General features: G+C 37.7%; 1 protein-coding gene across 2 annotated transcripts in view; it reads left to right on the forward strand.

Annotated features, from left to right (window-relative positions):
* The window catches only part of ada (adenosine deaminase), a 52,583-nt gene extending 33,740 nt beyond the window's left edge, over positions 1-18,843 (forward strand). For both annotated transcript variants that reach the window (XM_066702686.1, XM_066702687.1), the window contains 5 exons: positions 12,729-12,800; positions 13,227-13,328; positions 16,438-16,505; positions 17,279-17,408; positions 17,695-18,843. In XM_066702686.1, coding sequence (XP_066558783.1) covers positions 12,729-12,800; positions 13,227-13,328; positions 16,438-16,505; positions 17,279-17,408; positions 17,695-17,799 — 477 coding nt within the window. In that variant the 3' untranslated portion in view covers positions 17,800-18,843. The remainder of the gene's footprint in view (positions 1-12,728; positions 12,801-13,226; positions 13,329-16,437; positions 16,506-17,278; positions 17,409-17,694) is intronic.
* The last annotated feature ends 3,508 nt before the right edge of the window (positions 18,844-22,351 follow it).

The following is a 22,351-nucleotide window of genomic DNA, read 5'->3' on the forward strand; positions in this document are numbered from 1 at the left end:
CACATTGGAACCAATGACATAGGAAAAGGTAGGACAGAGGTTCTGCAAGACAATTTAAAGAGTTAGGAACAAAACTAAAGAGCAGAACCTCCACGGTAGTTTTCTCTGAAATACTTCCTGTACCACGTGCCAGGCCAGGGAGACAGGCAGAGATTTTAACACGAGTTTAACACGTGGTTGAAAGCTTGGTGTTGGGAAGAGGGGTTTAGGTTTATGGAGCATTGGTCTTTCTTCTGGGATAGATGGGACCTGTACATACCGGACGGTCTACATCTAAACAGAAGGGGGACTAATGCATTGGGAGAGCGTATGTGCAGTGAAATTGAGAATCATTTAAACTAGGAACCAGGGGGGCAGGGAGCTCTGACAATGGGAGATGTTCCTCTAAGGAAAGAAATCCAAGGGAAACTGCTAGTAGGAAAGTCCTGAAATGTTTGTACCTCAATGCCAGGAGAATAAGGAACAAGATGTTAGACTTGGAAGCCACAGTGCTAGCATGTGACTACAATGTTGTAGGAGTGACAGAAACATGGCTTACAGAAAATGATGGGGATGAATACAAGTTGGAAGGATACACAGAGACAGGCAAAATCAAAGAGGTGGTGGGGTAGCATTATATGTGAAAAATGACATTGAGGCAGAAGAACTTGTATTAGATCCCAGTAATGGAACAGAATCTTTGTGGGTGAAACTTTTGAACAAGAGATCTGGAGGATTAGCGGTAGGAGTGTGTTACAGGCCACCAAACTCAGATATTCAGAAAGATGCTGCATTATACATCAGGACTGCATGTAGCAAGGATGTGGCTGTTATAATGGGGGATTTCAATTTCCCAAACTTAGACTGGGAAAGACCAGTGGGGACTACAGAAGCAGAAATAGAAATGGTTGAGATGGTAAATGACTGCTTTCTAACTCAAATTTGTCAGGGAACCAACCAGAGAGAGTGCATGTATTGATTTGATCTTTTCAAATGACCAAGATAGAGTCAGGGGGACAGCAGTTATAGAACCAATGGCAAATTGCAATCACAATATGGTTCTTTCTAAAAACAAGGTCCAAGTCTAAAACAATGGTCTACAATTTTAGAAAAGCAAACCTTGAAGGTATGAGACGGCACTTAGAAGAGGTAGACTGGAGCACATTGGATACAGAGTCAGTTGAAAATGGATGGGTATATTTTAAGAATATACTACTTGAAGCTCAGGAGCAATTTGTACCAAAACTTTGCAAATTGAGGACCAAAAAACACTGGCCAAAATGGTTTAATAGAGATAAGCAAAAAAATATCAAGAGAAAGAAAATGTTGTATAGCGCATACAAAAGGGATGGTGACGAAACAAAATACATAGAATATGTTGAGCTGCAAAGAGATCTTAAGAAAGGGATCAGGAAAGCAAAGAGGGAAATAGTAAGAAACATAGCTCTTGGAGCTAAAACCAATGCAAAGAGCTTTTTTCAATATTACAACAGCAAGCGGTCAATAAAGGAGGAAGTGAAACAGATAAAGGGCAAAAATTGAGGTATCTTGGAAAACAAACAAGATGTGGCAAATGTTCTAAATTAGTATTTCACAGAGGTTTTTACAAAAGAAAAAACAGATGACATGCCACAGGTTGACAATCAGTCCAGTCAAACCCTAAGAGAGATCAGGATAAATGAGGAGGAGGTACTAAAGGGACTAGCAGAATTAAAAACAAACAAATCACCTGGGCCAGATGGGATATTTCCAGCAGTACTTAAAGAAATGAGGGATATTATTTATAGGCCGCTAACTCAATTATTCCAAATGACACTTAGAACAGGGGATGTGCCCACTGACTGGAAGACAGCAAATACCAATCCACAAGAAAGGGGACAAAACTGAGCCAGGAAATTACAGACCAATCAGTCTCACCTGCATCACTTGTAAAATGTTGGAAAAAATGATTAGACAGAAAATAGAGGAGCATCTTACTAATCTTACTGTTTTACTAATTTATTAGAATTTTTTGAACATGCAACTGCAGCTGTAGATCACGTGAAAGCATATGATATGATATAATTCGCTTTTGATAAGGTTCCACACCAAAGAATGATCCTAAAATTGGAAGCTGTAGGTATTCAGGGTAATATAAGTAGATGGATTATGAACTGGTTGATGTATAGGAAACAGAGTGTGGATTAGAGGAGTTGCTTCTAACTGGAGTGAGGTTGTTAGTGGAGTTCCACAGGGATCAGTACTAGGGCCTTTGCTTTTTCTAATCTATATTAATGATCTGGACTCTGGGATAGTTAGCACACTTGTCAAATTTTGCAGATGATACTAAAATAGGTGGCTCAGCAGAAACAATCTTGGAAGCACAGGCTATTCAGAGTGACTTAGATAATATTCAGTTATGGGCCAACACCTGGCAAATGAAATTCAAGTGCAAGGTAATACATGCAGGTAACAAAAATGTCCACTATAATTACACTATGGGAGGAATAGAACTAGATGAAGTAACACATGAGAAAGACCTAGGAGTCTATGTGGACTCCTCACTTTCTCCATCCAAACAATGTGGGGAAGGAATGAAAAAGGCAAACAGAATGTTAGGGTAAATTGTCAAAAGTGTAGAATTTAAAACAAGGGAAGTAATGTTAAGACTGTACAATGCGCTATTTAGACCTCATCTGGAATACTGTGTGCAGTTCTGGGCACCACACTTCAAGAAGGTTATTGCTGCTTTAGAGGCAGTTCAGAGGAGAGCAACCAGACTTGTTCCAGGTCTGAAGGGAATGTCCTACTCGGAGAGACTGAGGGAACTGAACCTTTTCACCCTGGAACAGAGGAGACTACGTGGGGACTTGATCCAAGTCTTCAAAATCATGAAAGGCATCAATCACATCAAACCAGAGGAGCTTTTCCAGATCAGCAGGGACACACGCACCCGCGGACACAAATGGAAATTGGGCTTCAAGGCATTCAAAACGGAAAACGGGAGACACTTCTTTGCACAGAGAGTAGTCACAATCTGGAATAAACTACCCAGCGATGTGGTAGAAGCTGAAAGTTTGGGAACATTTAAAAATACACTGGATAGGATCCTTGGATCACTTAGATATTAATGGACACCAAACGAGCACGATGGGTCGAATGGCCTCCTCTTGTTTGTAAACTTAATTATGTTCGTATAAGAAAGTAGTTCCATACACAAGTGCATTTTTTTATGACAGTCCAAAGTTTTTTTCTCTCTTTTTTATTTTCTTGTTTGTTGAACTGTTGTATATAAGCAATATCACGTGCCTGCGGCCAAACCACAGCAGTGCTGATGTTGGGCCATATCGCACTCTTGCTTGTCAGACAAGACACAGAGACCTCACATTCTCGAGTCCAGGCGAAATGGCAATAGAGGACAAACCTGCGCTGACATCACATTTTATAGAACAGGAAATGGGTAGGGACCTGTTCTGAGTGACGAGCGCAGGGGCCAATGGCAGCTCTGATAGAGTGGCGTTTCGATCAGGTTCCTACGGAAGTGCACAGAAACCCCTTCCCCTTGGGCAGTGCTTCTACCTTGAAAGATAACGTATAGATGTAGTTAAACGCATTAAATACCAACCATTTGTAATAATTGTAATTTGTTTTCCGAATATGCCCCCCCAAAACATTTAGCTGCATGACGCCCCTGACTTGCACAGTGTTGTTGTTGTGGTTGTTTTGAGGGAGAGACAAAGCAGTTACTGTGTTGAGAATGAGTAATATGTAGAGACAATAAATTGTGTTAACTCCAGTCTGTGCCCCTATGACAGATGGCAACCCAAGGCGACTGCCGGCCCTGATACGTCACCAACCTTTTGGTTCATCAATAACACTCATAATTGCTGCGACAACATTATTTTCAACCTCTGCCATTTCCAAAGACCCAGTCCGTTTTTCGTTACAGTCACAAGTTCTTGGTCAAAGGTGGCTTAACCTTGTGTTACGGTCAAAACGCGAAAATGCACATTATTCTGATTCACGGGTGGACAAATCACTTCTATTTGTAGTAGTCCAGTGGGCTACCAAAAGGTAAACTATGGTAGCCCGACACAGATTTTGGAAGCCCACATTTTTCATTTCCATTTAACGCTCCAATACGTAAATTGTAGACAGATCTAATTTCAAGGTGGTAAAAGGTTCAGAACAGAAAAACACAAACAGTACATAAACTATCAATGTTTTTTGTTTTGTTGAAACATTCCAAATTTAAATTGTCATATGAACTTGACAACAACATACCCCAGACAGAATTGTTTTTAAATAAAATAATAATTAAAATCAAGTGAAAGTAATATTTTATGCCTAGATAGAAAGGCCTGTGTAGTGCTTGGTCTGTCTTACATACATTTTGTAAAACTAAAATACAATTTTTTTCAATACAAATTGTATTGGTTTGTAAGTTTAATTAATTTTCAATTAGACAGAGGTCCATGCAGGGATCACTATCAAATTGCATAGGCTTGGCATTGCCAGTGTCAGTGTCAAATTTGTGGCAAACGAGAGCCGGGGGGGTGGGGAGAATGGCAAGAACAAGGGCACTTTTTTTTTTGTTTTCTTTGTTGGTTTGTTTTTCAGTTTATTTCAATGTTCACTCATTTGTTTTGCCAACCAATTCAATATGGAAACTCTGGGTCCATGCATATTTCAGCAATTATGAGGCTGTCAGAACACCAACACATCTGTGAATGTTAGAACAGTAGTAGATCATAAAGTAATTCAATTCGGCATAGTTTTATTTCTGATGCATTGTACTCACGTTGGTGTTTATAAGTTAAGGACTCTCATTCGTAAAGAGAAATGCTCTCCTTCTCAATGTCAGCACTCATCCCTACATAGATAGACTACTTACAATTACCCTACAGTTAATAAAATACATCGCATTACTGCAATCATTCCCTTCCCACCAGCACAATACAAAGACTGTGAGTGATGTTCAAAAAACGGATACAATGGTTTACCTGTGTTTTGACATTACTCGAGACATGTGCTTGAGTCAAATATGCCCTCTCCCTCTCGGGGTTTTACATGGTTTTAGTTTACTGCACTCGAGAGGAGCTGCTGTTTACCCAACATCATGCAAATTCATAGGGAAGGAGTGAATTAATATATAAATTAGCTCTATATACAGCTCTCGCACTGTTTCAGCAGGAACATCACAAAAAGGGTGGTTTACGTGAGAACAATGCTTGAGAACAATACTGGAGACACTGGCTGTATTCAAAACTGCAGAATACACATACTACATATGAGCATTTCAACATTACTGAAGTGTTGTTATGTAGTACGTGTAGGATGCAGTTTTTAATACAGCCACTGACATAATCGAATCCATAGTTGTCATGTGAAAAAATGTTCATTTATAATGGAAGAGGAATTACTCTACACTCCATGCCACATTTTTTCCCCATCTCTAAGCAGCGTATATGGCCTCTATCAGTACTGCCATTCTTTAAGTAATTGATTAAACATCCAGCAGTCACTCAGGAGTCATTTGATGGCAACAGTTCCACCACAGCAAAAAATATCTTAACTTTCCACCCGATATACTCCCACTGTAAAGTAATTTGCCTGTAATGTATGACGGAGCTAAATGACTGTTGACTACAAGCAGTCAGTAATGCCTGCCTACTTGTTGAGCTTTTATCAAACACTTGATTAAGACTAACCTAACCCTGAAAATCATGTAGGCAAGTGTCCCTGTGTGTTTTCAACCTATTAATCCTAAGTGGGCGGGGGAATGACACAGACAATACAAATGAAAGTAAAAAGCAGTTAAAAATATTGTGAGAGGTTTGGAGCAATGGTTCACACGACTTGAAAATCAAATGTCTAACTGAAAAAATGTATCTGAAGACTTCTGCTTAAAATTTACCAAATATTGTTAGGAAATCCTGGACATGGGATAGGCATTGTACCGTGTCCCACGGTTTAGATACATTATGTTAAAGATTACTTTCCTTTGGCGCTGCACAGCAATTATCATAATTATGGTATAAATAAATTGTATGTGCCCTTTCTGTGACATGAGATCTTCTGGTTCTGCATTGCATTAGAAATATAACTGGATTGAGACATATTTATATAATCCCATATAGAGTATATAATACTCACAGAGCAGTCTCCCTTATTTTGGAAGCTCACTATTGACACTGGACATGCATTAGTAGTACTCGGCTCTCTCACTTCTTTAGCCAAGTCCCTTCAATGTACATTCCTGTTTAATAGTCATCACTGCGATTTTGTGTTGAAAGAGTGCTATACAGTTGGTCATTAGCAATGTCTGCTTCTAAACCAAATCAATGATAATCCAAGTCTTGGCAAAATGCCTGATGAAGATATTTTCCAATTTAAAAAGGTATTAAATATAGGCCTACTGCATGGATGTATTTTGGATATGAGCAAAAAGACAGCATAGTGTTTGAAAATAGATTTCCTTTTTGACTCCACAAAATGCTGGATCGCTATTGACCTGCCTATTCTTGGTTCCAATTCTGCATTCATATAATAAACACTTTCTTGCATAACTTATCCTTTCTATGACCCCAGATATGCCTGAAATTATATAAAAAACACATCTGGTTTTTGTATTACAGATTTGTATGCATAACAAGGCATTGTCCCCTGAGGAAATTGTAACAGCTGCTAAAGTCATTGAGCTGAACTTTCCAGCTGAAATATTAACATGAACTGTCAAAAAGATGAATATGCATAAATATAATTTGTACTTGTAAATGTATGTACAAATCACAGATTACATATTTGTGAGTTACAAATTGCACTTTCGTGAGTTACCACTTGCATATATTTGTTGGTTGGATAGCACGTTAAATTACTGTCAAAAATACGTCACAAAGGTCAAAGGTTGTGACTGTTGATTGTGGAACAATCGATGAGGATTTAACAGTGCAGTGCGTTCAGCTACGGAACGCAGGTGTGGTGAATTGCGCAAGCGAATTGCTGATGCTAATGGTAATATATATACCGCTCTGGAAAAAATTAAGAGACCACTCCAAGTTCAGAAAACAATGTTAAGTGGTCTCAATTTTGTTCAGAGCTGTATATATTTTTTTTCTTGCTCTTCATATGTCAATGCCAATCTTATCAAAAATGCTATATGATTATTGTAAAAACTACACGTGCAGGGCTCACAAACCAAACATTGTTTTGTCTTTTGACAAGTTAATAGCTCATTTGACTTCCTCAATGGTAGGCTGACCACATGTCCAGGTTTTACAGGGACAGTCCTGGATTAAACGTCCCGATGTCCCAACAGTTCTCTCAAAATCATTTACATGTCACGGTTTTTAACTCTCTGTCACGTTTTCAGACCTCCATCAGTTCCTCATCCTCCCACTAGATGTCACCCTCGCCTCATTGTGGAAATGCTTTCCCTCTTCTCTATTCTCCCACTGATTGATTAATTACCACACCTTTCCCGCATCTCACGGCTCTTTAACTGGTCTATATATTCCCCTTTGTTTCAAGAAGTGAAATTTTTTATTATATTGGTAAACCCTGCTACTATAGGCAGTTTTCTGGATGACAACATAAACACAAGGCACTGAGACCACGTGTCACAGTGTGCCCCAGCCCAGAGACATGTAGCTACCCTGCAGAAATAAATCACTAGCCTGAAATTGTGGTTAATACAACCACTACCTGACAATGGTGTCAGGACAAGGTTTTATAATATATATTTTGAAAGGAATACCATACAAAATAATTGCCTCACACGATGTTACAGTGGGATTAATTTATTTAGCAGACACTTATTGTAATTGATTAAGCTTATGTGGAGGTTATCCAGGGAGAAATGCTGACACTGAATTAGTGAAAAACAGTTTGAGTATCCCAGAGTGTTGTAGACATATTCATAATTCTATATAAATGTTTTAACTGTCATTAAGAATAAGTTCTGACATGTTAGTTACAACCAGTTAGGAACATAGGCTGCTACTGTGTATTTTATACTGATATGATAATACACACATGGCTATACAGTACAGATTTAAGCAACATAAATGGCACTTTTAATTGCAGATCTGCAATTAATGTAATTATCCCGCAGAGAAATAATAATGGAGAGTATCTGCGATACTTACTGTAAATGTAATCGGGATCATGAGGGAGAATTCAAATTTGTAATTTGTGTAAAAATGTTGCTCAAAAAAGATGCTATGTAATATTTGTGAATATTTTTTCAATATGTCCTGGTTTCCAATTTTGAAAATCTGGTCAGTCTATGTGGAAATCTTTCAGACATTTTGTTAAGTTAAAAAAAAAAAAAATGGAATAATTAAATAATAAAAAAAAATAGCCTACACAAGCAAAATCCAATAAAGTAAATAAAGTAATAAAGTAAAATACAATAAAGGTATGTTGCAGTCAACATGGTATACTAATCTTTATACATCCAATTTAAAACAATTTTGTTTGTGTTTGTTATTTTTTTACAATATTCTAGTTTTCATTTTTATCTTAAAGTTTCTACAAAATGTTTGCAACATTTCCACGAGAAAGTGAATACTACATGTGCAGTATTATACTGTTGTTTTGCAATTAGCATATAGAATTGGCATTTTGACAAGATAAATCAATACATATTAAAGCATTAGCATCAGCATTTCGCATGAGCATTCACATCACAAAGCAGGTGTGCTTTCCGTAGCTGAACTCTTGCACTGTTAAATCATTCCACAATCCACAGTCTTGGCCTGTGACCTTTGTGACTTATTTTTGATGATGATTTAACGCTCTCATAAATATATGTGAGTGGTAACTCACAAATATGGAATTTGTGATTTGTACCTGCAAGTACACATTCTTTTTACACATATCAGTTTTTTTGACAGTGATCTCCCTCCATAATCCTGTATAATTTTTCTGTTGCATGGTATTTCGGAGCTCAGTCTTTAAACATTAAGAAACATATAGGAGTTATGACACATTAACAGACCCACTGGAAATTACCTCTCCAGAGAGTTATGATTTCAGCAGGTACCATAAATATCCTTGTTTTTGCACCGTCAAAACAATATCTCATAATTTCATCACATTCTTCATCTTGTAAAGTTTTTAAAACTTCTTTCAGAGGCATATAATGTTGACTGCAAGTTATTAATCCATTAATGGAGTTTTAAACTGAAGTTTAAGAGAAGGACAGCCCCAGTGTATGCCTGAATTCTGCCTTCCCAAGCCTACGTTGCTGGCACATCCCCAGCATTCATTGCTTTGCATTCCTCCTCCATTCCAAACACCACCTTTGTAGCAGCTCATTCCATCGTGTTGGGGGTGTTCTTTTAGTCAAGCAAGACTAGGCCAAAATAAAATCCATTTACTTTCTAATATATATGATATATATGATATGTGTTAGTGTTGTCCATATATATGATTGTTAGTGTTGTCTACTAAATTATTTTATTAAATTAAATCATTTTTAAATCATGTAAATCACTGGGTCCTTGGGTCCCAGTGTCCCTTATGATTCCTGTTCCAACCAAGCTGGCAATTACTTATTTGGACCATTAAATGAACTAATAATTTGCCTAATGAGAATGTGTTAGGATTTCAACTTACATTTAACTTCGGCACTTCGGAATTCTCTAACTCTCTAAGATCAACCATTAAAACAATAATAATGAAGCATTTATTTCAATTTAGGTTTACCCAAAAGGTGCTTATGTGTGACTAATTATGGTACATATTGGCATCACTTGAAAGACTAGTTTCCAGTGGCTCTACAGACTAGTCACAGATTCCATGCTTCCTAGTCTTAAAAATTCAAGCTCCAAAATGAGATCATGCATAAATGTGAAAATGAGTCTCTCACGCGTCTCTCTCATCTCATTTGAAAGAGTCAGCAGGTGCACTTTAAGTCCACCCAGTGCCAGCAATCACAAAAAAATTATTAATCCATGACTATATTAGTAGCATATTAAAGATTACATTAACTAGGCCATTACTGGCAGAAACTCTTCAGAAGTGCTCTGTAAATTGGAACCTTATGAAGCTGATCTCAGCATGAGTTAGTGGATCATGTTATTGTAGACCTGTGACACAACAGTACACAATAACCATAGGCAGATTGGCCATCAGGCAATGTGAAAAGTAGTAGTATGTGAAAAGTACATGGATGACATACTGCTTCTGTTTCAAAAACAAAGTATGGGAGCACCAGGCACTTTTCAGTCCCATAAGCCTATATGCAAAAAGGGGGTGTGTTGATGTGTTCATTTCATCTGTGAAAAATTGGCAGACAACTCAATTTTCAATAGTAAGTTGCAACTGTACAGATAGGCTAGCTATGTTAGGAATGATTTATACGAGTGTAAATAAATAGTCGTCAGACATTTTTAATTTACCGCAGTGTCTTTTGTTTACAGGAAATCGTCATTAAACCGCGACGGCAAAGTTCAACACTGTGCGATTTGATTACATACAGTGAGGGAAAAAAGTATTTGATCCCCTGCTGATTTTATACGTTTGCCCACTGACAAAGAAATGATCAGTCTAAAATTTTAATGGTAGGTGTATTTTAACAGTGAGAGACAGAATAACAACAAAACAATCCAGAAAAACGCATTTCAAAAAAGTTATAAATTGATTTGCATGTTAATGAGGGAAATAAGTATTTGATCCCCTATCAATCAGCAAAATTTCTGGCTCCCAGGTGTCTTTTATACCGGCAACGAGCTGAGATTAGGAGCACTCTCTTAAAGGGAGTGCTCCTAATCTCAGCTCGTTACCTGTATAAAAGACACCTGTCCACAGAAGCAATCAATCAATCAGATTCCAAACTCTCCACCATGGCCAAGACCAAAGAGCTGTCCAAGGATGTCAGGGACAAGATTGTAGACCTACACAAGGCTGGAATGGGCTACAAGACCATCGCCAAGCAGCTTGGTGAAAAGGTGACAACAGTTGGTGCGATTATTCGCAAATGGAAGAAACACAAAATAACTGTCAGTCTCCCTCGGTCTGGGGCTCCATGCAAGATCTCACCTCGTGGAGTTTCAATGATTCAGTTTCAGTGATCATGAGAACGGTGAGGAATCAGCCCAGAACTACACGGGAGGATCTTGTTAATGATCTCAAGGCAGCTGGGACCATAGTCACCAAGAAAACAATTGGTAACACACTACACCATGAAGGACTGAAATCCTGCAGCGCCCGCAAGGTCCCCCTGCTCAAGAAAGCACATGTACAGGCCCGTCTGAAGTTTGCCAATGAACATCTGAATGATTCAGAGGAGAACTAGGTGAAAGTGTTGTGGTCAGATAAGACCAAAATCGAGCTCTTTGGCATCAACTCAACTCGCTGTGTTTGGAGGAGGAGGAATGACCCCAAGAACACCATCCCCACCGTCAAATATGGAGGTGGAAACATTATGCTTTGGGGGTGTTTTTCTGCTAAGGGGACAGGACAACTGCACCGCATCAAAGGGATGATGGACGGGGCCATGTACCATCAAATCTTGGGTGAGAACCTCCTTCCCTCAGCCAGGGCATTGAAAATGGGTCATGGATGGGTATTCCAGCATGACAATGACCCAAAACACACAGCCAAGGCAACAAAGGAGTGGCTCAAGAAGAAGCACATTAAGGTCCTGGAGTGGCCTAGCCAGTCCCAAAAACAGAGAGTTGTCACAATCTGGAACAAACTCCCCAGCAATGTGGTAGATGCTGAAAATTTGGGAACATTTAAAAATAGACTGGATAGGATCCTTGGATCAGGTGGTTATTAATGGACACCAAATGAGTACGATGGGTCGAATGGCCTCCTCTCGTTTGTAAACTTTCTTATGTTTACCCTGGTTAAGGATGTCTGTTAAGTAAATTATACATAATAGTATATGCAAAAAGTAATGTTTGCAGTTACGAATCTGCAGAAAGAGTAATAAATTAAGGGAGCCACACTGTGCCGTTTAAAATACATATATACTAGCACAAATTATGATGATAATAATAACAATACATATTTGCTATTTAGTATTATTGTTGCACATGGAAACGTATTCTTATGGGAACGTGTTTGTCTGAATATAATGTTGTCTATACATGTTTAGCTCTTCCTAACATCTCTTAATAGAAACATGTATTTATTACACTGTTTACAATCATGTAAAGCAGAAAGAATAAAATAGACAAAAGTCCTTTCCTCATCAGGCTATATCGCTCGTAGTGTTGTTCTCTGAAACACAAACCAAACCCACAATCGCTCTGCTCCTCCTATAACAGGGACGGACTTCACAACGGCCTGGTTTTACAAAAAAAGCTCTGGGACGCGTCCGGCACGGCATGGCACGGACGTTTAAGCCAGTGAAACTGAGGCATTAGTTATTAATGCACACCAAATGAGCATGATGGGTCAAATGGCCTCCTCTCGTTTATAAACTTTCTTATGATCTTTAGGTGATGTGAAACATGATTTTGCATATTGAAACAATAAAAAAAGAATCTGCACGTTATCTTGCATTATGTATATTTTGTTATTCCAAGCTAAATTCTGAGTATATATAAAAAATATTCAAGCGATTTCCTTTCAAAAGATACCATCCATATGCATGAGTTATGGGCTTTTGAAATAGAGCTGGTCCTTTTAGAAGGAAATTCCCATTTTTGCCTGTCAGCTTAAGAGGTTAAGTTTAACATTGAATAGATTTTATGATAGGTTGCAAAAGTTTCGGTATAAGCTACTTAATAACTTTCAATTAATGGTGTCTACAGGAAGCAGTCAGAAGTGGAATCCACAGAACTGTTCATGCAGGAGAGGTTGGGCCCCCTTCTGTTGTAAAAGAGGTGAGTGGATTTTTTCCATAAGTCCCATTCCAGGTCAATATCATTCCAGAAAGGAAAATAAATGCTTTTTAAAATCTGTATTTACTAGGGAGGTAAATGGGCTTCAGGGTAACAGAGCACAAGACATAAGTGAGGCTCCACATGAGAGGAGGCCATTCAGTCCACTTTGTTCATAAATGTGTGCGTAGCTTATCGATCCACGAATCTCATACAGTCTTTTCACTGAGGTATTGTTCAATGCCAAGGTCACTGTGAAATTTGAGTTGGTGCAGTCAGTGCAGTATTGATTTGTTAGCAAAGCCAATAATCATCAACCAGGAGGAGGAAAATATAAATATATTAGGTAGTAATAAGCAATAACTAGCAAACTACAAATTTGTGGCTTAAACATGGGCATACGTTTCACATGTAATGTTTTGTTTTCAGGCAGTAGAGATTCTGAAAGCTGAGAGAATTGGCCATGGCTACCACACAATAGATGACCAAGAGCTTTATCAACAGCTGCTGCAGCAGAACATGCATTTTGAGGTCAGTATCACCAGGAATAAATAAATACATAAACAAATTTAAACTCACTGAGGTTTTTCCATTAGTTTTTATTTTTTTAATCAGGCTTTAACTGACAAAATACAATCCCCCCAACAGTCCCAGTGCATGATTGTAATTATATACATCTGGGCCAGGGGTCCCCAATAGGCAGCCCACGGTCCAGATACGGCTCGAGAAAGGTTAATGTGTGACACACAGCTGACTATTTATTTTAATGTTTGGGGATGTTCAGATACTCAAATTCAATTAAACTAAAACATAGCAATTCAAAATAATACATTTTACAAATTCCAATTTACAATTTAAACAGGCAAGTACAGTAAGTGTAGGACCTCACTTACTGTACTTGCCTGTTTAAATTGTAAATTGGAAATTGTAAAATGTATTATTTTGAATTGCTATGTTTTAGTTTAATTGAATTTGTAATGATTGATGCCTTTTACATAACTGTATTTTTGCACTTTGTTTTACACTTATGTTGCAAGTCGCCCTGGATAAGGGCGTCTGCCAAGAAATAAAAATAATAAAAATAATAATAATAATAATAATAATAATAATAATAATAATAATAATAATACTCTACCTTTGTGTTGCATGGTGTCTTGCAAAAAGCAAAAAGTCTTTCACTGAAACAGAGCTTTTAAAATGTGCTATATATATGCTGGAAGAAATGCTAAATCATGATGAAGAAAAAAAAAAAGTGACATTGCAGTGAAGGTAACATTGTATTTTTTATGATACGTTTAAACACATGTTTTAAGTCATCTCGAGTAACTTGTATTTGTTGATTGGGTGAATACATAATGGTGGTCTTCTCAGGCGTCTGGGGTGGGGAGGAATCTGGCCCATTGGTTGATTTCATTCTTTGAAATCTGGCACGCTGTGAAAATTAATTGGGGACCCCTGATCTAGGCCTTCAGTGGCAAAGCTTCAGCTCTGTTGAATTTCAATAATCTCCTGACTGGATACAGATGAAAGTTCAAGAAGTGGTTAATTATATTGCAATATAATGTATATGGTTATTTAGGGCCCAAACAGCCCAATATGATACTGTAGTGTCACACACACATACACAAAGCTGAAAAATAAAGTCTGTTAGGAATTAAGTGGGTTTCTATATATAAGAGTAAATGGTTATGAAAATAGAATTCAGGAATTTGACAAATTGAATAATTTATAGTACACATGCCTGTTAAAAATATATGTGCTATTTGGATGTTTGGCATATAGTATAGGTAGTGTGTTTATGCATTTCTAAAATGTTTATAAATATTTAACTTGGAAAGATATGAACAAGCTGACCTCTGGATTAGTGTGTCAGCAAATAAAAAATTGGTAATTAATCACATATACTGGAAAGCTTGTACCGCTAACGGGCACAGAAATGTCATTTTAGATAAAGGGCACAGTTTAATTGCATGCAGAATGTAGATAGAGGTCTACTACAAAAAACTATGAGCTTTAGGACAAACCAAGTGAAAAACTGGTTAACTGTTAATGATCAAATCGAACTGGATGTTTGAATCGTATGTTAAGACTACAGTGCACTAGTTAAACCTCATCTGGAAAACTGTGTACAGTTCTGGGCTCCACACTTCAAGAAAGATATCGCTGCTCTAGAGGCAGTTCAGAGGCGAACAACCAGACTTATTCCAGGTTTCAAGGGAATGTCCTACTCGGAGAAACTGAGGGAACTGAACCTTTTCACCCTGGAACAGCGCAGACTATGTGGGGACTTGATTAAAGTGTTCAAAATCATGAAAGGCATTGACCACATCAAACCTGAGCAGCTTTTCCAGATCTGCAGGGACACATGGACCCGGGGACACAAATGGAAATTGGGCTTCAAGGCATTCAAGACCGAAAACAGGAGACACTTCTTCACACAGAGAGGTCTTACAATCTGGAACAAACAATAGCAACACAAAGACACATATAAACATAATTCTTGGAAACCCGCTAGTTCCCATTTAAATCACAGCTTCTGAAATACCTATTCGCCAAAGTGTGTTCCAGTGGAAGTGCCTGTATTTGGGATATGTCCAGCAGCTGCGAGAAATGAGAGACAGGCAGCAGCTTCTAGGTCACACCCTTAGTGCAAGTGCACGTTGTAATCTTGAAACTAACAGGCATTGGATTTAGAATTTAAAAGTATACAAACTTAAACTAGATTGTAACAATGAGAGGAAAAATTCAAGGGACATTGTGATTGGTTTGGGGGACGACGACAAATGTTTAAAAAAAATTAATAAAGTTGAAGCAACACATGATGTATAATGTTGCGTTTTTCAGAAATCTAATATTTCCCCATCAAAGTCCTTTCACAATCAGCAAAGCAGACCACACGGTAGATCAAATTGTCAAGACATTTGCTGTGTTGGATAAACAAAGCTACAACAGCACGTTTCGAGAATTTGGGCATAAAGTTTTATGACAGTTACTCCAGACTCCAGCTGGGCACAGTCTTAGATATGTGGTATAACTAATATCAGGGTATGTAACCAGCCATCCCATTGTAGTGGCAAATTTAAAGTTGAGAGAACAAGCAAAAGAGGAGAAACTGAAGGGGTTCTGGGTATAACAACTTTCATGTACCCCCCCACCCAATCCCACCTACCTCCCCTTCTCCCTTTTCCTACAGAGAACACATGATAATGGGATTACTGGTATCTTTGTTATACCTCTTCTTAGTCTTGAGGATGGGTTTAAAATAGATATCCTATATAATTTAAGCCCATTCTCAACACTGAAAAGGAGTATAACAAAGGTACCACTAATCCCATCATCACACTCTCTTTATAAATAATAAGGGGGGGGGGGGGGTGGTTAACAAATAAAGTATGCATTCTCACCCCAAAACTACATCTTCCTTTCATAGTGACTGTTTTATGGCCCATGCTCCTCTTATATTTTAAAATCGGAAATGTTTTGCAAAAATATGTATTTTCATTGACAAGAACTGTGTGGATAAATGTGAGACATTAACCAGTGACTGACCTCTGGTGGAATACAGGTGTAATAATCTGTCCCTCAGCTGGTTTGTGTGAGGGAATAGTTGCCCATGTTCTTATTTGTTTGTTTCCTTCAGGTCTGTCCAATATCCAGTAAATACACAGGAGCCTGCCCTGCAGATTTCTCAAAGCATCCTGCTATCAGGTAGATTTTGCTTTTCCCCATAATAATTCCCCATAACAAAAATAACCCATTACTTAAATTTTCAATCCATCTCCCACAACATTGGTATCACAGCAGTGTCAAATCTATATCCCTGCATCTTCTTCGCAAACATAAACGGATATGCTTCATGTCTAAAAAATTTAGCTGTACTCGAAAAGTATTGTGCAACACAAAAATGCATTTTACAACTAAGATTAAAACAGGCCAGAGATATTTGGATTACAATGTGCATACATTCTGTTCTTAAAAAAAATAGTAGTCGGCATCTGCAACATTGGTATTGATGAGGGTGTCCTTGGACATCCCAAATCACCAATATCTAAAGACTGGGAACACAGGTTCATTATTGAACAATTAAGCAATTCTCTTTCAACTTTGGTGCTTGAGGTCTAAAAGGGCATTCATTTATCTGTTCTAAATTTCCAAATCATGAATTCAGCTAAATCCATTTGTTTATTGATTCATTTTTCCAAGTCTTGGATTATTTCAGGGTGATCTATAAAACTTGCTGGACTGGGCCTCTCCAGACCCAGGTTTCAAAACCTGGTCCCAGTATAAACAGGTTGGCCTATTGTTAGTGTTAATTGGCAATTGCTGAGAGAGTTTTTTTTTTTCTAGGTAAAATAGTAATAATCATTTCAAAAGCTACATCCATACCACCGATCATTCATTGAAAGCTGCACTGACAGATTGTGTTTGAATAGCAGTTGCCATGCAATTCCAGTCATCTGGTTACTTTTTTATTTTACAAGGTTTAAAGAAGACAAAGCCAACTACTCCCTGAACACAGATGACCCTTTGATATTTGACTCCACCCTGGACACAGACTACAAAACAGCCAAGACCTACATGGGCTTCACGGAGGAGGAGTTCATGAGGGTGGTGAGCATTCTTTGGAGCATTATCCCATTTGAAAACCAAACCATTTCAATCCAGTTAAACCTTCAAGACCCCAATCATTTAACAGGCTTGACAAAAATATATTATCCCAATTTTCTAGGCCTGTGTGTGTGACAAACATCAGTTAACCTATTCATACATGGAGGCATTATTTCCTTATTTATTTGGGGGGTGGGAGTAGGGGAATTAAAGTATAAAAACAATAAATTCTGCTGAACCATATAACTATTCAAGTCAGTCATTTCGTTAGCTTTTTCTTGTTTTGCAGAATCTAAATGCTGCTCGCTCAAGTTTCTTGCCCGAGAAGGAAAAGAAAGACCTTGTGAACAGCCTGTACGAGGCATACGGAATGATCCAGAAGACTGAACTCTGAAGAAAGTTATGATTTTGCATTATAGAACATGCAGTAGAAAACAATCCAGGGGCTCCACACTTACTTCCTTTACTGTACACTTAGGGAAGGGGAAAGGAATACAATTTTGAATTTGAGGTGGCTCATAAAAGCTTAAGAAAATGTATCTGCATTGTCTCTTTCTATAGTTATAGTTGTGCAGCCGTGCATATTGAGTGGGTGTTGACTAACAGCTTTTTTGGGAGCTGCAACTACAGAGAAGTCTGCACTGCAGAGATAAACTGGGGTACCTTCTGTACATATACGCCTAGCAGGGTCGGATTGGGACTTTGTGCCTATTTGTGCCTATTTATCAACTACAGAAAGACTAGCAAGTACAAAAAAAACATGTATATCAAAATCTCTCTGTTGCAAGATAATCATATAGATTTTGTACACTTCTGCAATAACTATAGGAAGGACAGTATTATACAAATGTCTGTATGTTATGTCACATTTAAGCATTGGAAAAACACATTAATAGCAATAAATAAGTATACAAATTTTATAAGAATAAGAGTTTTGCATTTTGATTTCAATTTATAATGCACCAGCCTAGATTAGGTTCAAAGAGCAGTCTCGGGTTTCTCCAGGTGCTCTTAATTGCAAAGCAACACAGGGCTTTATATGAAATGTATATGCTCTGATATGCTGTCTGAACACTAATAATTTGAATTGGAGTGATGCCTACATCCCTCTTCTATGTATACTATCTATGGAACAAAAACTATTACGTTTTATTTTTTATTTTATCTTAAGTATTAAATCAGGACATGGTTGTGATCCAGCTTTAGGTTAACCTACAGCCATCTTGCAAGCTTCCTGTGCTAATTGAAGTGCTAATTATATATCTGCACAATAGGTGGTGCTCTTGGCCCACGTTGAAAAAGATTTCTATAAAATTGAGAATATGCTATTTAAAATACTCTTATTGCTGGGAAGTTAAATTGTCTGAAAGACTTATTGTTTTTGTTGAATGTAGATTAGAAATGTATTTAATGAAATTAAAAGAGGTTTCAATTTGAATATATTTTGTATTTAATTTAGAACCTCTCTTTTTTTCCCTTCAGTGATAATGTAAGAAAAATAAAATAAAATAAAACTGCAGACTGTTTACCAAAGTATGCTGTATAATCACAAGCCTTTCAAAATCTATTTAAAAAAACTAAACTCTATAAAACTATATTTGTTTTTTGTTAAGCTGAGCTCTAATCACAAACTGAATGATTTCAGCTGATTCACATCAAACAGTGATTAAAAAGGTCCTATTAAACTTTTGCAGTTCAGGTAACTGTTCAATGTAGTAATTTGGAGCATAGCTGGAGCAAACACTAGAACATGCAGGGTGTACTCCAGGACCACGGTTGAGATAAAAAAAACATCCTTGAGGTAGGGGCAAAACCTGTAACAAAAAAGCTGCAGCAGCCTGTCAATACCATTACAGAGCACATCTTCCTTACCTTGTTTTGAACCATATCATCACTGGGAAGTTGTGAAGCTAAAATTCTGCCTCTTATACTTGAGGAGCTTAGTTTTTGAAATAGGGCTTTTAAGCCTACAGCAATTTCACAATCTTCAAAATAGTCAAGTTTTAAAAAGCAAATACAACGGGTTTCAAATAAGAATAATTGTACACACTGTGTAAAGTTCAGTACTTCATTGGTCAAATATCCATGGCAACTGAATAAACAGTATACAATGTCTTTCTGCCTCATTCACTATAGAGTTACACATTTCTGCCATACATTTGATGTACCGCCTAATATTTATCTTAACTGATGATGTTATCCCAGCTAACCAAATAACATTGTGGCAATATTGTAGAATAGTACACACCACACACAATATAATGTCATGACAACACAATGTTTGTAGACTCCAATGGATGTGACCAAACTTAGTTAAATGCAATTATTAAATTATATTTGTATAGCTATATTCCACAGATAAGATACTGTCAAATAAGATATAGAAAAATATATATATACTGTATTTATGCATGCAAAATAATAGTTGAGGTTTAATAAATCACCAGAAATGTTCCAATGAGATTGTGCAGAAATTACTGTGAATCAATCAGAAGACATTAACATCACTGTGTGGTCAGGGTAATAAGTTATAATAAAAATAATACAGCATAATATAAAACTGATATAGAATAGTATTAGTCAAAATCCAAATGCAACCAAACTGCTACCTAACAGAGTTGTTTTGCATTTCTCTCTCCATATATTCATAAAATTATAGCTATATTCACTGAGAAAACACTATACATTTTTCATGTGCGTGCAATCCTACACTGAATGAAGCAACTTTTCCTCTTTGTGTGTATGTTTATAAAAAGCTTATTCGTACTACCAGTATTAAGTACTGTGATCTGTATTAATACAATTTAGAAGACTTTTTGTTTAACATTATTCATTATTTTTTGTCAACTTTCTTCAATTTATACAAATATAATAATGTGGCTGGTTATGTTAAATAAAACCTCTTCACCGAGAGCTTCTACACTCTGATAAATGCTGTTAGGGAATGTTCGACCTCCCTACTAGAAGATGACCACATAAAACATGGGAAGATGCAGGCATGACATGGACAAGAGAAGCTGTAGATAGAAGCAGTTGGAAACATCTTGGGGAGGCCTTCATCCAGCAGTGGATCTACACTCACCTATAGGATTATTAGGAACACCATACTAATACTGTGTTTGATCGCCTTTCGCCTTCAGAACTGCCTTAATTCTACGTGGCATTGATTCAACAAGGTGCTGAAAGCATTCTTTAGAAATGTTGGCCCATATTGATAGGATAGCATCTTGCAGTTGATGGAGATTTGTGGGATGCACATCCAGGGCACGAAGCTCCCGTTCCACCACATCCCAAAGATGCTCTGTTGGGTTGAGATCTGGTGACTGTGGGGGCCAGTTTAGTACAGTGAACTCATTGTCATGTTCAAGAAACCAATTTGAAATGATTCGACCTTTGTGACATGGTGCATTATCCTGCTGGAAGTAGCCATCAGAGGATGGGTACATGGTGGTCATAAAGGGATGGACATGGTCAGAAACAATGCTCAGGTAGGCCGTGGCATTTAAACGATGCCCAATTGGCACTAAGGGGCCTAAAGTGTGCCAAGAAAACATCCCCCACACCATTACACCACCACCACCAGCCTGCACAGTGGTAACAAGGCATGATGGATCCATGTTCTCATTCTGTTTACGCCAAATTCTGACTCTACTATCTGAATGTCTCAACAGAAATCGAGACTCATCAGACCAGGCAACATTTTTCCAGTCTTCAACTGTCCAATTTTGGTGAGCTTGTGCAAATTGTAGGCTCTTTTTCCCATTAGTAGTGGAGATGAGTGGTACCCGGTGGGGTCTTCTTCTGTTGTAGCCCATCCGCCTCAAGGTTGTACGTGTTGTGGCTTCACAAATGCTTTGCTGCATACCTCGGTTGTAACGAGTGGTTATTTCAGTCAAAGTTGCTCTTCTATCAGCTTGAATCAGTCGGCCAATTCTCCTCTGACCTCTAGCATCAACAAGGCATTTTCGCCCACAGGACTGCCGCATACTGGATGTTTTTCCCTTTTCACACCATTCTTTGTAAACCCTAGAAATGGTTGTGCGTGAAAATCCCAGTAACTGAGCAGATTGTGAAATACTCAGACCGGCCCGTCTGGCACCAACAACCATGCCACGCTCAAAATTGCTTAAATCACCTTTCTTTCCCATTCAGACATTCAGTTTGGAGTTCAGGAGATTGTCTTGACCAGGACCACACCCCTAAATGCATTGAAGCAACTGCCATGTGATTGGTTGTTTAGATAATTGCATTAATGAGAAATTGAACAGGTGTTCCTAATAATCCTTTAGGTGAGTGTATATGTGCTGATGGTGATAAATATATAGTAGATGTTAACAGTTAAATCAAGTGAAAGGTACATTATTATTACATTTTATTTATGTTCATATAAATAAATAAATAAATAAATAAATAAATAAATGAATGAATGAATAACATTCAGAAACTAATGATCCAGGATTCTTAAAAGAATGATACAAAAACAAGCTCATTTTAATAGTGTTTTTATCACTTACCTGAGTGAAGAGGCAGCAGTGGGTTGGTGAAACCACATTTACTGCATAGACCTTGACTGAGGCCACAGCTGGATCAATACAGATTTCTTTGATGTAATGCAAAAAACAAGACCATGATCATTACACAATACAGTACAGTACAAAACATAAAGCCACTTCTTTCATCTCTCTCCTCTACAGAAGATTGCTTTCAAATGTCTTTGCTCAGCTAAGGACCTAGTAAGCAAATCTGGTCCCTTAGGGCAACAGTGCAGACAAACCAATCAAATTATGAAAGATGAAATATAAGAAAATGCCACAAAACCAAAAAACAAGCATGAAGAAATGTTACTTTTTTCCTCAAAATAAATAGAATGATTAGGAACTAAAGAGGTCATGCAGATAACAAAGGGCCATTTTGGGTGTGTGGTTGTCCGACTTTTAAGTTTGCAC

The sequence above is a fragment of the Amia ocellicauda genome, chromosome 4, assembly GCF_036373705.1.
Source record: "Amia ocellicauda isolate fAmiCal2 chromosome 4, fAmiCal2.hap1, whole genome shotgun sequence".
NCBI lineage: Eukaryota > Metazoa > Chordata > Actinopteri > Amiiformes > Amiidae > Amia > Amia ocellicauda.